Source organism: Sceloporus undulatus, chromosome 9 (genome assembly GCF_019175285.1).
Source record: "Sceloporus undulatus isolate JIND9_A2432 ecotype Alabama chromosome 9, SceUnd_v1.1, whole genome shotgun sequence".
Classification (NCBI taxonomy): domain Eukaryota; kingdom Metazoa; phylum Chordata; class Lepidosauria; order Squamata; family Phrynosomatidae; genus Sceloporus; species Sceloporus undulatus.
In genome coordinates this window covers 2,246,237-2,262,179 of record NC_056530.1, presented here as the reverse complement: position 1 = coordinate 2,262,179, position 15,943 = coordinate 2,246,237, and the positions used below count along the sequence as shown (strand labels likewise).

The following is a 15,943-nucleotide window of genomic DNA, read 5'->3' as shown; positions in this document are numbered from 1 at the left end:
TATTCATATTTTAACATTTATCAGGCCAATGTGATTTTAGGCTGCATCAAAAGAAGCATAGTGTCTAGATCAAGGGAAGTAATAGTGCCACTTTATTCTGCTCTGGTCAGGCCCCACCTGGAATACTGTGTCCAGTTATGGGCACCATAATTTAAAAAGGATGTTGAGAAACTGGTGTGTCCGAAGGAGGATGGCTAAACTGATGAAGGGTCTGGAAACCATATCCTATGAGGACGACTTAGGGAGCTGGGGATGTTTAGCCTGGAGATAAGAAGGTTAAGAGGTGATATGATAGCCCTGTTTAAATACTTGAAAGGATGTCATATTGAGGAGGGAGCTAGCTTGTTTTCTGCTGCTCCAGAGACTAGGACCTGGAGCAATGCATGCAAGCTCCAGCAAAAGAGATTCCACTTCACTATTAGGAGGAACTTACCATAAGGGCTATCTGTAACAGGGGATGCTTTGATTTAGATTTCCTGCATGGCAGGGGGTTGGACTGGATGGCCCTTGCGGTCTCTTCCAACTCTATGATTCTATGAACATTGTTCAAATTAAAACAGTTTTATTTAAGTAAATCCAGTATTTTACTCAACACATGTGTAAATTTTACACATAAAAAAGTTTGATAAGAGAAGAAGGGATTAGGGCTTCCAAGTGGCATGGCCCCCTTGGGCAACTCTCATGCCCCACCATTTGAGAATCACGGATCTATGGAATGCCGCTGGGGAAGATGTGCTATATCAGCACTCTGAACTGGGCCTAGAAAAAATCTGGAAACCAGTGAAGGTAAGGGAAAAAAATCATGACATGGTCATAATGCCTGGGCCAAGATAAAACACTTGCAATAATATTTTGTAGCAGCTGGAATGTCTAGACTCTAGACTTTCCTCAAAAGGAGATCCACACAACAGATACTCAAACAAGAAATTACCAGTTTAATTTTTTTTTTGAATAGGTGCAGATGTTATTTAAAGGTAAACTCAAATGGCACTTGATAATACCTTACTTTACAGCCAATGAGATGGTTGTTGCAAATACGTGACACGATGCATTCAGCTATCTCCATTCAAATCATCCTGGAGAGAGTTGGAAAGCAAATTCTACAGTTTTCTCCATTGGCCCCAAATAAAGAGCTGGGGATGAATCTCCAGAGTACATGGCTGGAGTTTCGGGGCACAGAGGCATAACCAAGAAAGAAAAAAAAAATGAGATGACTATGCTAAAGGACATTGGCAAGGAGAAAGGGGCTTGTTTGGCTGGATCCCTGGTACTGGCTTGGGGTGATGAGAGTGAGTTAGGACAGGTTGCATTTTCCGAACAGCACTGCGCAGGCGCAGTACAACCCATTTGTATATATTCACAGATGACTACTCGAAGAAATACTATTACAAGTAAGCAACCTGTCCTTGTCCACACACAATAAGTAAGGGAAAAATAGAAAATCAAGGTTTGCTATTGGGAATTATACTTTTTAAAAATACTTTCAAGCTATGGATGCTTGAATCCGTGGATGAAAAAATCTGTGGATAAGGAGGGCCGACTGTAGTAAGCATGCTTGACACATCCTTGGCAGACCCAGATTGGCAGGACGTTCAACCATCTTTGCAGGTGTGTCAAGACATGATCACACAGCTGGGAATTTTGTGGTATTAACAGTGCCAAAAATAGAACATTTTAATCATGCCAGTGGATGCATGATTGATTGATTGATTGATTGATTTGGGATACCTCTCACCCCCTTCACTTGCTCTGGAGAGGGTGGCTTGAGGATTGTGCCCTCAGAAAGTTCTGAAAACGAGGTAGCCTTTCAGCTGTGCGGTGTTTTATTTTGATTTTGGCTTTTGGTGTTTTTCCTTTAAAGAGAGGAAGGGAGGCCTCATTCAGAGGAAAGCTGGGCATTTAACCAGTGTTTGAGTCTCTCAAGGATAAATGTGTGTCATTTTCACTTCCCCTGCCAGCTGGAGTCCAAGCATGTCAGGGGAAAAGCAGGGGGGAGTCTGTTTGTTTGGATGTGGCAATGACGGCCCTGCCTGTGAGTTCTTCCAGGAAGACCAGTTTGACGATTACTTGGAAATCTCTCTCCACCCTCACTCCTCAGAGTCAAAGAACTGCTTGTGCCAGAAGGAATCTTTTGAGAAGTCATGAAGTCTTATCTTTCTAAGGCTGGGAGAACCTTTTCAAAATTCCATTTCCTTTCCATTCTTCATCCTTGAGAAAGTGCACCCTGGCTCTTGCAAAAGGCTTCCAGGGTTTTCCTAGGCCAGTTTATGTGTGTGCAGGAAACAATTTTTAAAACAAAGAAAATGTTTTGAGAAAGCATTGGCTTGTTATTTTTTTTTTTATTTCCTCAGGTGGCATAGCTTTTAAAAACAATACAAAATCCTCTTTTCTGAAGAACAAAAACCATGGACAACAGTATCTGTTTCAGACTGCTTTCAACCATCCCTTGTCTTCATCCCCTGCACCAAAAAATGTGACACCATCTGGTGCTCTCATACTTTCCTCCAGCCTCAGATCTGCCTACAGAAACAGGGCATTCCAAATGTACATATGTTTGAGCCACACCTCACTGTGTATCATCCATCTTGGCTTAGAATTCACTGTCTCAGCACAGTACAGTCACTCCATGGAACTCATGGGAGATCCATTCCAGACCCCACTCCTGCAAGTTCCAAAACTCATGTGTATTCAAGTCCCATAGGCTTAAATGGGGCACATGCATGCGGGGTGTGCACCCCATTGGGGTTAATGGTGGCCGCCCCTCCGCAGATTTTTAAGTCTACGGATTTCAGGTCTGCGGACTTGAAGGGGCGACTGTGCATGTAGAAAAATCTTCAAAGCTGATGCATAATAAATTGCTAGTGTACCAGAGCTTCCAAAAGTTACTTCAATTAACTATAATTCTCAGAATTCTCCCACAGCATGGCCAGGGACCATGCCAGCTGTAATCCAAAATACTAACTTTCCCAACCTTGGAATTTATCTTAATAAGCAATGTTTGCTGCTTGGATTGGAAGGGGAGACCAGATCCAGGTTCACCCCTTCAGTGGGAACTGGACATCCAGCAACATACTTTTGTTGGTGGCCTCTGGAGCCGAGGTTGCCTACAGGTGCAAGAAACCAAAGTTTTGCTACAGAAACAGGCTGCACAGCTAAGTTCAGACTAGGTTCACATCTCATTCATGGAGGATAGGCTTGTCTGTGGCTAAATGAAGAGATCAGAACTTTCAAGGTGACAGGCTGCTGCCATTCCAATAAGTTAGCATAGCCAGTGGTAAGGAAGGATAGCAGTTACAGCATCTGGAGGGCCACTTGTGTCTCCCCATTTCATCTAAATAGAATCTCCAAGGTCTCTGAAAACATGTTGTGGTAATGGCTACAGCCTTCATGCCCTGTTTTTGCGACATCTGGTTAGCAGGGCAGAAAGTAGCATGCTTAATGAGATAAAAATTTGGGTCAGCTCCAGCAAAGGTCTCTTTTAGGTGTGCCTCAGTGTCGTATCTAGTGACTATCTTTATAAAAAATGACTAGTATTTTCACTGAATTTTGTTTTTAATTTATAGCAATGGAACAGACTTAACAGTAGCAAGGCAAAGTAAACTAGAACAAAAAGGCTAATACTGGGGAGTGGAAGGGGATGGGAAGGTAAATAAGCAAGCATTCAGAGGTTTCCTTCTTTCCTCGGGTTTTAGACAAAAAATGTCATTACATTTAACAAAACATGGGATTCAATATCAGTTTGCCATATAACTTGATGTGTATCTATTTCTTCCAATGTATTTTATATAGCTAGTTCATGTAAGGTGAATAAAGATAGGCCTTGTGTCACTTTGAAAACTATTGGACGGTGTTGTTTTTTTCAGTGCTGTAAAACAATACGTTTCTTGAATCATTTCTATTGTTCTGGGGGATGGTTTCATATACTTAGAAGACATCCTATCGGCACAGTTTGACTGTGGTTTTTTAATAGGTTTTGAGACAATGGCTTCTGTCAAAAGCTGAGAAACAAAATACTGTTGTTCTGTTTTCGGCTTTTGTTTTTGCCCTGTGTGTGCACGTGCACATGCACATTTGATTTAAGGAGTCTTCCGTATCATAGCACATCTATTCTATCTGTTTTATGATCTGCCTTTCAGTATAATGGTTTTCAAAGGCTGAAAATGAAGCAGTCTGAAAGTTGACTAACCACTAGTTGCCTCTCTTTCTTACAGATGATGAAGTTTGCTTGGGATAACTACAAGCAGTATGCCTTGGGGAAAAACGAACTCAGACCACTCACTAAGAATGGACATATCGGGAACATGTTTGGTGAGATGAACTGAAATTTACTGAAAACTTCTTAACTGCCGTGTTCTTCCTCGGTGTTTAGGAGGTTTTAGAGAAAGCTGAAGACAGACACACATACTTTGAGGAGTGGCTGACTTAGCAGTGAATCAACAGTAACCCCCACTTAGGAGAGTGATATTATATTAAGCAAATTCAGGAGCAAACAGTTCCTCCTGTATCCAGATGCTAGTTATGCAGTGTACTGATCAGCTTATGATAGCCATGAAATTGCCTTTTCCTCAGTTTCCTTACATGGTTATGCATACTGTATTGCTGATAAACTGGTGTTTATGACAGCAATGGAGCCACTCTTCCTTGTTCTTGGGGACATGTGTGGAAGTTTATAAAAACTCTAAAGCCTATACAAAGGGGACATAAATCTATGCCAGTGTCTGAGCAAGTATGTGCCTCAGCAGAGGAACAAAGGCAGAAAAACAAAACCACTTCTGGAGAGGAACATCATGTAAAGCGACTGGGACGTGTTTACTTGATGGCCACAACACATAGTCATGAAATGTTCAGTTTACACCTTTTTTTAGCAGTCAAAAGAGGAAGAGACCAGGCAGAGCTGAAAGTTATTTTGTATTTTCCTTTGAGATTAGTAGGAGAAAACTAGTATCGACAGAAAATGGGATGAGTTCTAGTATGTTATTGATATATTTAAAGCCCGCTCATTAGCAAAGCTCTCAGAGCAGGCAACAGTAGAATAAGTTGAACAATCATCATGATGTAAGAAGCAGCAGAACTGTCTCAGCCACAAGCAGTTTCAGATAAAATAGATCACTAGTCTTAGATGCATTGTAGTCTGGCATCCAGACTGGTTACAGAATGAAACCAGCCTTGGTCACTTTGGTGGATGGCTTAAGCACAGGAATGGGTGGTGTTGCAGATTCTTTTGGTTCTTTTTGATTTCTTAACAGCCTTTGATATCTCCAATCATGGTTTTCTTCTGGCTCATCTAACAGGTGCAAATTTAGGAGGCAAAGTCTCGTGCCGACTTTAATATTTTCTGACAGCATATACTCAGGGAAAAATGTTGGAGGATTTTTGTTTTGCCCCAAAGCCTTTGGCTTGCGTGGCGCTGCCACAATCCCTGTATTTTTCAGAACCTATATGAAGCCACTGGTGGAAGATATCTGGAGATTTGAGTTAATGTTTGATCAGTATACAAGTGGCATACTCCTCATTTCTGATTCCAAATCTCATGCAGGTTATGATACTCTTGAATTGATGTTTGAAGCTATGAGATGGATGTGGGTAACTAGGCTAAAACTAATCCAAATAATATAGAAGTACTGCAGGTGCAGAAGTGCAATGCTGTGGATAAAGCAACAAAATGTCTTGTGTCACTTAGACTAACAAATTTATTATGTCATAAGTTTTCCTGGATCTTGTTCACTACATGAGATGCATAAAGAATTACCTCAAGTTTACAAATATTTATATAAAAACATGGTTGATTGAGTGGAGATTGTAAACAGTGAGATCAGAAGAAACTGAAATGCAAAAGGCAGAGACAGTGATAATTACTTTGACAGATGTCAGTAACAAAGTGTGGGTAACAGACTGGTAAGACATGCATTTTTGCATTGATGGACTGAGTACTGATCTGTTTCCAGGCACAATTTGAAGTGCTTGGTTTGGTCTATATGGTTCAGGTTGTCTGAAGCACTTCATCTTCCCATATGATCTTGCCCAGATTTTGAGATCTTCAGGGTCCCCCAGCATCTCACTTACATCTGGTGGGAACCAAGGAAAGGGACTTCTTGGTGGCAGAAAGTCCATCAAGCAGTGGGGCCAAGAGCATGTTGGCCAGATTTGTTCTTTTTTTGTTCTGTCAACATGTTCCTAGAACCTCTGTAGATCCTACATAACAGGAGCACGCCTTTTTCAAAATGATAAGGTCACAAAATCCTCCTCCTGTTTAAACTGTGGCAGAATTTTCAACCTGACAGCATTGTTGTCTAGACCTATACCTCTCTGAATCAGCCAAGTATTTCATTTGCAACAGTTCTGTGGTTCAGAGGAAAAGTAGTTCTCATGAAATATTGAATATGTGAATCAATATTAAAGGCTTTGCTTTGTGTGCTTACTGGTTTGTATAATTTTCTCTTTAGCGGATTACTGTATAGTGTTTTGGGTAATTCAAATACTTGTGCCACTTAGACAGCCAGTATTTTCTTTGTTGTCATCCCCCTGCACCTGCTCTGTTTTTCTGATGCTAAGCAGTCTCCTTTGTCACATTAGTTCCTCAGTGTCAGCAACTTTTGACTTACCAGTTTGGTTTTTTAAAAGAAAGTTGATTAAACTGGATGGAAATGCTCTCCTGACTAGCTATGCACAGATTTAACTGTTGGTTGCCTTATCTATGTCTTACTAGGGGGGGGGGGGGGGGAAACTAGTTATTTCAATTCAGGCACATTTGTTACAGCAGTCTCAGCTGGCAGTTTTAGAGGTTGTCGCTTGCTCGCTTTGCTTGGATCGCTTCAGCCTGGTGAGCCTTAAGATTGCCAGAAGGATTGCTGGGAATTGTGAAGGCTACCATATGTAGCCTGGACATGTTCCCATCAAGTCTGGTTAAGGCTGGATGGCCAGTGTTATGATCTGTCTGCTGCTACAGATAATAAACTGCCCTCTGAGTGTAGTGAGATTGTTCTACTTAAACTGACACACACAAAGACACACACCCATTCTGGTCCATTGGAAAATACCTGGCCAGCTATAGGTTTGTCTTGAACTCTCTTTTTCTGAAAAAGCTGACCAAGTATTTGGTGTCAGTAGAATAACTTGCATATTTCTTGGATTATTCCTCTGTCCTTGACTCTTTCAGATCTCAGTTGTGCTCATGCATCATCTGCTTCTGGAGGGTGGGGAAGGGAATATTCTGCTACTGATTATCTTATGCTTCTTGGGAGCATTTGACACTGTGGGCTATCATATATTGCTCTGCTTTTTCAAGCATCTGGTGGGTGTTAACTGGACTAGCTCAGAACTGGCTTTCTTCCTTTTTTTAATTAAAATCATCTCAGAAAGTTAACAGGGAACCCTCCTCCACCTCCTGAGATATACAGTATGCACAGGGATGTTGCAGCCCTTGAGACTAACTGATAGAAAAAAAAGCTGGTAGCATGAGCTTTTCTGGACTCAAGTCTACGAAAGCTCATGCTACCAGCTTCATTCTTTCAGTTAGTCTCAAAGGTGCAACAAGATCCCTGTGCATACTGATTTTCCAGACTAACACGGCTGTGTCGTTGAGAAATACAGTGAGATGGGTCTTCTTTATGTGAAAAACCCCCCAGCACAGACTATGCAAAGCTTTATGTGTTAGCTATTGCCACTATTCTTGTTACACCCAGCTTGACATTGCATAGTGAATAGAATTTTCAGTTCTGAACCAAAGCCTCTTCAAACATAGGACAGATTCCAGATGCCTCTCATTTTGAGGATCAGCAGAGAGACCTTCCCCTGCTTCCTTCTTCCCTCATCCAAACCCCTGACAACTGTAGGCTCTTTCCCTTCCCACCTAAATTGGGAGCTTCCACCTTATCAGTAAAGCTGCATGTAGTGGAGCCTACTACAGTACATGTTCCTTCTCTGTTGATAACACACCCTGCTTCTCTGGGCTCCAAAAGGCAAGGTGAAAAAATCTTGTCTACTCTTCCTGCTTCTAAAAATGGCTCAATTGCCTCTGGGCTTTTGTTCTCTCTCCTCTGGCTACTGTTTCTGCATTACCCTTCAAAGCTGTTTTGCTTTGGATGCAAGGCTCCAATTAGGGCCCAAACACACTGGCAGGACACCATGAACCAACCCCGTGGCATCCCATTCCTGCCCCTGGGCCAGCACTACACTGAGTGGGTGTTCAACCACCCGCCATGGATCTACTGCTGCCATGCACCCCTTACTTGATCCTGCGTTCCCTCTGAAAGTCCCAGTCTTGATCTGTGAGTTGGAAGAGGGTAGCTGGTCACCTGGGTGAAACCAGGTGCCCTGTTTATGCCGTTATGGGCCTTAACTAGGTCTTTAAGAGGGAATGCCTTGGCAGCGGCAGGTAAGGCTCCATGGCCGCGTGGTCTGCTGGCTGTCACGGCACAGAGGAAACTCCACTGCAAACAGCCTGTCTTTTTAGATTGTGCTAAGTGCCTTTTTCATTGGGATTGAGCTGGAACCACTGGATTGGCATCTGGTCAGGCTGATCTCAGCCCAGGGCTATTGGCCTGCATCCTGTGTACAAGACAACACCAAGCTAGGGGGCATTCAGCCCTGAAGTATTCCTTTTCTTTCTGAGATAGACCCTTTTCAGCAACCAGTGCTGACCACTGCCTTCCTGTGTTCAGCCCTCAAGTTTCTGGCAGTATTGCCTATTTCCCAGGATGCTTCATGTGTATCTATAGAAGGCTGAAGGCTGGGAGTTTCCCCTGTTTACAGCTAGCTTTCTTTCTCTGTGCTGTTTGTCTTTGCATCTTGCTCTTTTTCCACCCTCAAATGAGCTTCACCCAGACGTCTCAAGAAATCTGACCCTAAATAAAAGAAGAAGAGTGGGTGAGGATTTTAAAGTGTTTTATCATGCTCAAGTAATTGGCCATACTTAAGAGGGTTTTGTACTGCATTTACAAGTGCTCTCAAGAAAACATCCTGGAGCAGAAGGACCTGCTACCATCTGGGATGAAAAGATTTGTCTGACTGCTTATCTTCCTGCCTGATGCCCTTCTTAAAGTAAAGGCATTTGACTGAGTTACTTTTCTCCATACAGTTACAGAATGTTAAAGTAAATGCTGGGGAGATATTGCTTCCCATTCCTTCCTTGCCCCTTGATTCAGTGGTTGTTTTTTTTAATGGTGTCACAGATTGGGTATGTAGGCAGCCCTGATACTTTATGGCCCCATTCCCACTGGGCAAAAAAAGCGGCTTATTTCGCTGCAGTTCTGACTCTGATTTTTTTTCCGTGTCGTAATCGAATCTGACCCATAATTCCCATTAAAAACGGGTGCAAACAGACCTGGGTTTTTATACCCCTGTTTTCATTCCCATTGATATTTTCCCTGTGATAATTTGAAGCGGTTTATTTTGCTCCCCGTTCCCATTGCCTTTCCAGAACCTCTTTTTTAAAAAAGCAGCTGTCAATCAAGCACCTGAGCGCTTGACATCACAGCCAATCAGTCGCTTAGGCACTTTTCCCCTCCGGGAAAGGAAGAAGGGAGCCTCTATTCCCCTCAAATCTATTCTCTGGAAGAGAGAAGGAGCCATTATTCCTCCTAAACCCCTTTGCATCCAAGGCTGTTCTGTGTCTTCCCATAGTTCCTCTGGAAGAGAAAGAAGAGGAGCCTCTATTCCCCAAATCCCTTTGCCTGCCCCATTGCTCCCTGGGCTGTCTGGGGGGCGATCAAGCAGGCATGTCCTGCAAAGCCCATCCGCTGCTCAGGCACTCAGGCAGAGGCAAAAAAAGAATAGTTTAAAATGGTGTTCAATGGGTCTCCTCACATGTTGGTCTATGAATGTGGAGCAGGGAGGAGGTTGCAGGGGGAGTAATGTGTTTACTGCATTTGGAGTTCAATGTAGCGCAGTCACCTTACCCTGCTTCCCAATCCACTGGGGGAAATGCTATGCGAACGGAAGAAAATGGCGCCGGCAATGCAGAAAGAGAACAAAGAGGGTGACACCCCCAGGCCAGCCCCTTGAGCACTGTTCCTCCCATCCTCAAGATCTCGAATCAGACACCCTTTCGTTCCCATTCATTTGCCCCGAATCAGACTCGGGAGGCGCAGGCAAACTCGCTAAAAAGCCGCTATTTTTTAAAACCACTTTATCGACCTATAATTCAAATTTTTCAAGATAAATCAAATCAGATTCGAATTTCAATGAAAACAATATCAGAGCAATGCGGATCGGATTCGCGCTCAAATGGAAACAATGCACCCATGATTCATGTCCTGATCCGCATTATAAGCCAGTGGGAATGGGGCCTATGTCTTGGAGGTATAAAAATTGAGGAAAATACTGATTTGCAGCTGGGCTATTTTCAACCCTGTTAGTGTGACTGTGAAATCTTCAGGTTCTGTAAGGGTGCAATATGTTTCTGTCATTTGTGTATGTGATGCTCAGTTATGATCAAACCTTTCCTATTTGGTAGGCATGGAGGTCACACTTTGAAGGAAGAGGTGGCTGACAGAAAGTCACCTTTTTAAATTGAATATCTTCTACTTTTGCAACATTCCCAAAAAGAATGACAGATGAACTGGTTGCATTGGTGAGGTCTTGACTCATAATAGAGTTAGGCTGCACTTGTGTCTTCTTGCCTACTGTTCCTGATAATGCCCTAATTTGGTCTCTCCAGGGTGCTTGGAACAACTCTTCTGAATGCTTGAGCTGTAACTGGATTTAATCAGCTAAATTCTAGAAGGAGGGCAATGGGAGCAGCTAGAGCACTTCTCAGAATGGTTGAGGAATAAAGACAGCATGGATGCTGTGGTGTCCAAGTCTTCAGCCCAATGAGAAGACTACTGTAATTACAGATTTTTGGAAATTTTGAACCCCCCCCCCCCCCGTTTCATGACATTTTTGGATTATACTTACTTACACATTGCATCTGAGAAAGTGGACCAAGTCTACCAAAGTTTATGCTACAACTTCTTCTACGCCTTCTCAAAAAGTGCTGCAAGATCCATTTGCATACTGATATGATATTCCAGACTAACACAGCTACGTGAATTCTTACTGATTGAATATTATTTTGTTGCTGTAGAGCAGGGGTTCCCAACCTTCCTAATGCTGCGACCCTTTAATACAGTTCCTCATGTTGTGGTGACCCCCAACCATGAAATTATTTCCATTGCTACTTCATAACTGTAATTAAATAGGTGTTTTCTGATGGTCTTAGGCGACCCCTGTGAAAGGGTCATTCAACCTCAAAAGGGGTCCCAACCCATGTTGCATATATGTTGCATATATAATGTGATACAATTATACAATTTTGTTTGACCTGGAATTATGTTTGGTGTGTAAAACGTACAGTTACTCAGTAGTGACAAACTGAAATCCCTTTTTATTTTTGTTACAAATGGAGCTACATGGTCCAGAACTGTAAGGAACTTCCTTGGTTTTGCGACTTTATTGTTGTTGGTTTGTGCCTTCAAATAATTTCCAGTTTATGGCAACCCTCAAGTGAGCCTGTCATGGGTTTTTTTGGCAAGATTTGCTCAAAAGGGGGTTTGCCTTTGCTTTCTTTAGAGGCTGAGAACATGTGACTTGCCCAAAGTCACCTGGTGGGTTTCATGGCCAAACAAGAATTTGAACCCTGGACTAATCCTACACTCAAACCACTACCCATTCTGGATCTATTGCCACTTTATTAGATGCAGACAAAAGAAGCCATAAGCACTAGTAAAACAGAGAAAATTATTTGTCCCTGTAATTCTTTAATAGTGTCAAGCTGACATAAAGCATTCATTGCCTATTCCACTGTTGAACAGCTCTTACCATGAGCATATTCTTCCTAATGTTGAGGTGGAATCTCTTTTCCTGTAGTTTGCATCCACTCCTCCTAGTCTCTGGAGCAGCAGAAACAAGTTTGCTCCATCTTCAATATCACATCTCTTCAAATATTTAAACATACCTATATTGTCATATCTTAACCTTCTCTTCTTCAGGCTAAACATACTTAGCCCCCTAAGCCGCTCCTCATACTACATGGTTTCCAGACCTTTTACCACTTTGGTCGCCCTCCTCTGGACAAACTCCAGCTTCCCAATATCCTTCTTGAATTGTGGTGCCCAGAACTGGACAACAGTATTCCAGGTGAAGTCTGACCAAAGCAGAATGGATTGCTACTTTTACTTCCTTCAGCCTATACACTAGACTCCTGTTAATGCAGCCTAGAATCACATTGGCTTTTTTAGCTGCCACATCACATGGTTGACTCAGAACCTCATCTGTTCCTGGTGTTCCTTTGTTTTGTCATAAATTGATCTCCTCATGCCCTCCTTTGCTTTGTTGCCAGGACCTTCCCTCTCTGATCTGTCAGAAGCTGGGTCTGGCACAGAGGAATAGTCTATGTCAAGGATTGTGTGCAGGGTATTCACATCCCAAACCCAATGATCTCTTCCATTTTTATACCTACATGGTGTCATGGAAAGTCCAGCCAATTGAGGTTTTTCCTACCTGCCTCTATGCCACCCTAGAATGCCTCCCATTCTTAAGGCAAAGCTGACCTTAATGCTTTTCGATGTCCCTTCCCACATCTCACTGCTAGTACTGGTGTACTGTTGAGCAAATTAACATTGAAAAGTGCACCATGATCTTTTTTTCTCTCAGAGGTGCTAGAGAGAAGCACATTTATTATCTGCCTAGGCATTTCAGGCACACCTGTCACCACAATGACTGCCATTATACAACAGACTTCTTATTCTGCCTGCTCCCTGTGTCTGTCATATCTGCTTATTATTCTGACAAAACGTTTTAAATCCCTTTAGCCTGGAAGCATTTTATATAGTTATGGGGAAAAGAGCTGAATTCCATTCTAAGGGTGCATCAACAAAATTTATCAGTTAAAGCCTGATATGTCACCGCTTGTACTCCAGTGTAGTTTTTAGATGCTAGAGATTTTTCTGTTTCTTTCTTGGCAGTATTTTGAATGCGCTGTGTTGGTGGCCATTTTGTGATTTGTGTCTGCCTGGTCTGCACATTACAAGAATTTGTATGGCAGGCAAACCCAAATCCAGGGTTAGGCCCAGGGCTGTTTGTTCTATACCTCATATGGCTGATTTTTGCTGTTATTTTTTATATATACTGTACTATCTTTCTGCAAAAATGTCACCATGATGGCCCAGTGCCCCACAAACATGTAAATCTTTCTGAGTTTTTGATACATTTTTCTTTGTTCATTCTGTGACAACTAACACCTGAGCAGATCTCCACTGGCAAAATTTCTGACCTGTAATGTCAGAGACACCAGATTCTGACTGATCTTGTAAGCTAAGAAGGATCAGCCCTGGTTAATACTTGGATAGGAAGCTGCCAAGGAATACCAGGGGCTGTATGCTATATTTCAGAGGAAGAGATTATCAAACCACCTCTGAGTATTCCTTGACAAAGAAAACCATATGAAATTGAAGTGTTCACCATGAGATTTCAAGGCACACACTTAAACACCCACAATGTCAAATAATGCAAGATCTCTTGAGTTCTGTGTAGGGTTGCCATATCCCGCCGGGGGGTGGGACTTTCCCGGGTTTGGACTGGTCATCACGGTCCTGCCCCGGTTTGGCCTTTGTCCTGGCCCCCACCCCGGGCACCGCTGAGGGAGGCTATGGGCTGGCTGCGGCCGCTCCTGAGGCCCTCGCGCGGGGCCTCTGGCCTCTCGAGCGGTCTCGTGGGCCTTTGGCCTCTGGCACGCTTACGCGGGGCCTTTGGCCTCTCACGCGCTTGCACGGGGCCACTCATGCAGCCGCCGCCGCTGCCACCACCAGTGCAGCGGTCAGGAGGAGGCGGACAAGGGGGAGCAAGTGGGGGCAAGCGGTGGGCAAGAGGCAGGCAAGAGGGGGCAATTGTCTATGGAAGCCTCATAAACATGCATTTATATTAACTTTTTTTAAAAATCAGCAAATTTTTTCACGTGTCCTCCATTTTTTAAACTAAAACAGTGTCCTCCATTTGAATATTTTGACCTACATTTGTCCTGGTTTGGAGGTCCTGACTTATGGCAACCCTAGTTCTGTGTATGGAGATCTGCTGCCTATCTCTCCTATACCCCAAATGTTTTCCTGTGTGCAGCGAAGTGTGTGTCTGGCAGTCCTAAAGATAGCAAAATAAGATTTTAAGATAAGAAATTCAGGCTGTTTTAAGACTAACTTATGTCCTTGTCAAGAAGGTGGGGAAAAAGCTTCCCCAATTTTTCTCTGGTTATTTCATTGAAAATGGAATATCTTTATAGCTGTTAATCAGAAAGTCTTGCTGGTTAATGGTGTGTGGTTTTAATCAGTGTCTTATTATACTTCTGCATATGAGTGAAAACAGCAGCTTTGGTAAAATGGATCTCCTGTATTTTTAGTTGAAGCTGTTTGGGAGAGCTGCTGGCACCATTTCTGAAGTAGCATCCATCTCCCTCTTTCCACATGCAAAAGGGAAATGTGCCCTCTAAGAAGGCACCTAACAATATGGCATTTGGAATAACTTCCAGTTGAAATTGTTTGCATTTCAAAAAGAAGCTGTTGTCTGATTAACCAGGGGAATCTTCAATACATGTTGGTTATGTGGGTACCCTTAGTAGATACCATTAAGTATGATAACCAGAAGATAGTGCAAGGATGTTACTTTTTTGAGACCCCAACTCCAGCTAATCCAAATCCACCAGCTATTATGACCTGTCTCCATGCTTTGTCTCAGAAAATCTGAGATTTTGGACTTGTTTTGCTTAAAAATGTAGACATCAGCCTCTAACAAGAGCTCCGTACTACTCTATTAAAGTGGCTAGTGTATCACAAACTTACCGAGCAATCGGAGGCCTTTTTGGCTAAAGTTTGGAGGCTAAAACTAATTGTTGGTCCCAACTAAAGTAGACCCATTGAATCACTGACACTTCTTTTGATGGGATGGGTACAGGAGAAAGATCAGTGAGGTTTCTGTTGGTATTACCTTGATTCTTGGATTCCTGAACGTTGGCATTTTCCCACCTATGACTCTTGCCTGATGAAATTGATGGTCTGGCTCATCTGTAGCAGACTTCTATATTATATATGTAAATAGACTTGATAAGAACTACCAAATAGAATGTCCTTTCTGTTGAAATCTGAAATCATGAATTATGAAATTATGATCATATTTTGCAGTTTGTTTTGAAGTAATGTGAACAAAATCTTTTATTAAGGCAAATACTATATTTTAAATGTACAAAAAGTGAACTCTGCATATTTTAAACATTGCTTTATTTTAATCTATCTTTCTGATTAAGGACCTTCCTACTCTTAAGCTTCTACAATATATGACCAACCCAGGAGTGCAGTTTTGCCAATTTTCCAAGGGCTACAAAAACAGAAAATTGTTGTAACACTGACTCAAACCTTGGCTGTTTGAGTTGTATACAGCTCATTGGATAGCAAGTTGAGTATGCCTATTCTGATTCACAATACATTGGGCTTCATTTTTTTAAATAGATTCCATTTCATACCTGATGTCTTCCTGCTCTTCACTTTCATTTTCAGCATCTCTTCCATGGGATTGTTGCAAAGATTACTAAGAGAGTGAAGTTCTGTTTACACGCTCTGAATCTGGACAAACAGCAGGGTTATGAATCGAAATGAAAGCCTCTTGCACTGTAGCTCCTTTATGCAGTGCTTGTCCAAGCATAGTTCTGTCATGTCATTGGAGAGACAAATGCAAAGGTGACCTAGATAGGAGGCCACGCGTCTCATTAGTGGTCCCTTGAGCCGACTGCTCTCTGCCACTGAACCACCGATTTTTCCAATCCGTCTCATCATGCTGCTTGTTTTCTGTGTGTGTGTTATGGGTGTCTGTACAAGTTGGTGGTTCAAGATTATAGGGAAACAAACTCAAGCTAATTAGAAGCAGTGGGAACTGATGTGCTTGTGTTTAATGCGGGAAAAAGTAATTGGCTGAAAATATTAAC

The 15,943-nt window shown here is 42.5% G+C and overlaps 1 protein-coding gene across 1 annotated transcript in view; it reads left to right on the top strand.

The window, feature by feature from the left end:
- Positions 1–15,943, top strand: part of MAN1C1 (mannosidase alpha class 1C member 1) — a 228,624-nt gene that overhangs the window by 73,297 nt on the left and 139,384 nt on the right. The window contains exon 2 of the mRNA XM_042439253.1: positions 4,212–4,308. Coding sequence (XP_042295187.1) covers positions 4,212–4,308 — 97 coding nt within the window. The remainder of the gene's footprint in view (positions 1–4,211; positions 4,309–15,943) is intronic.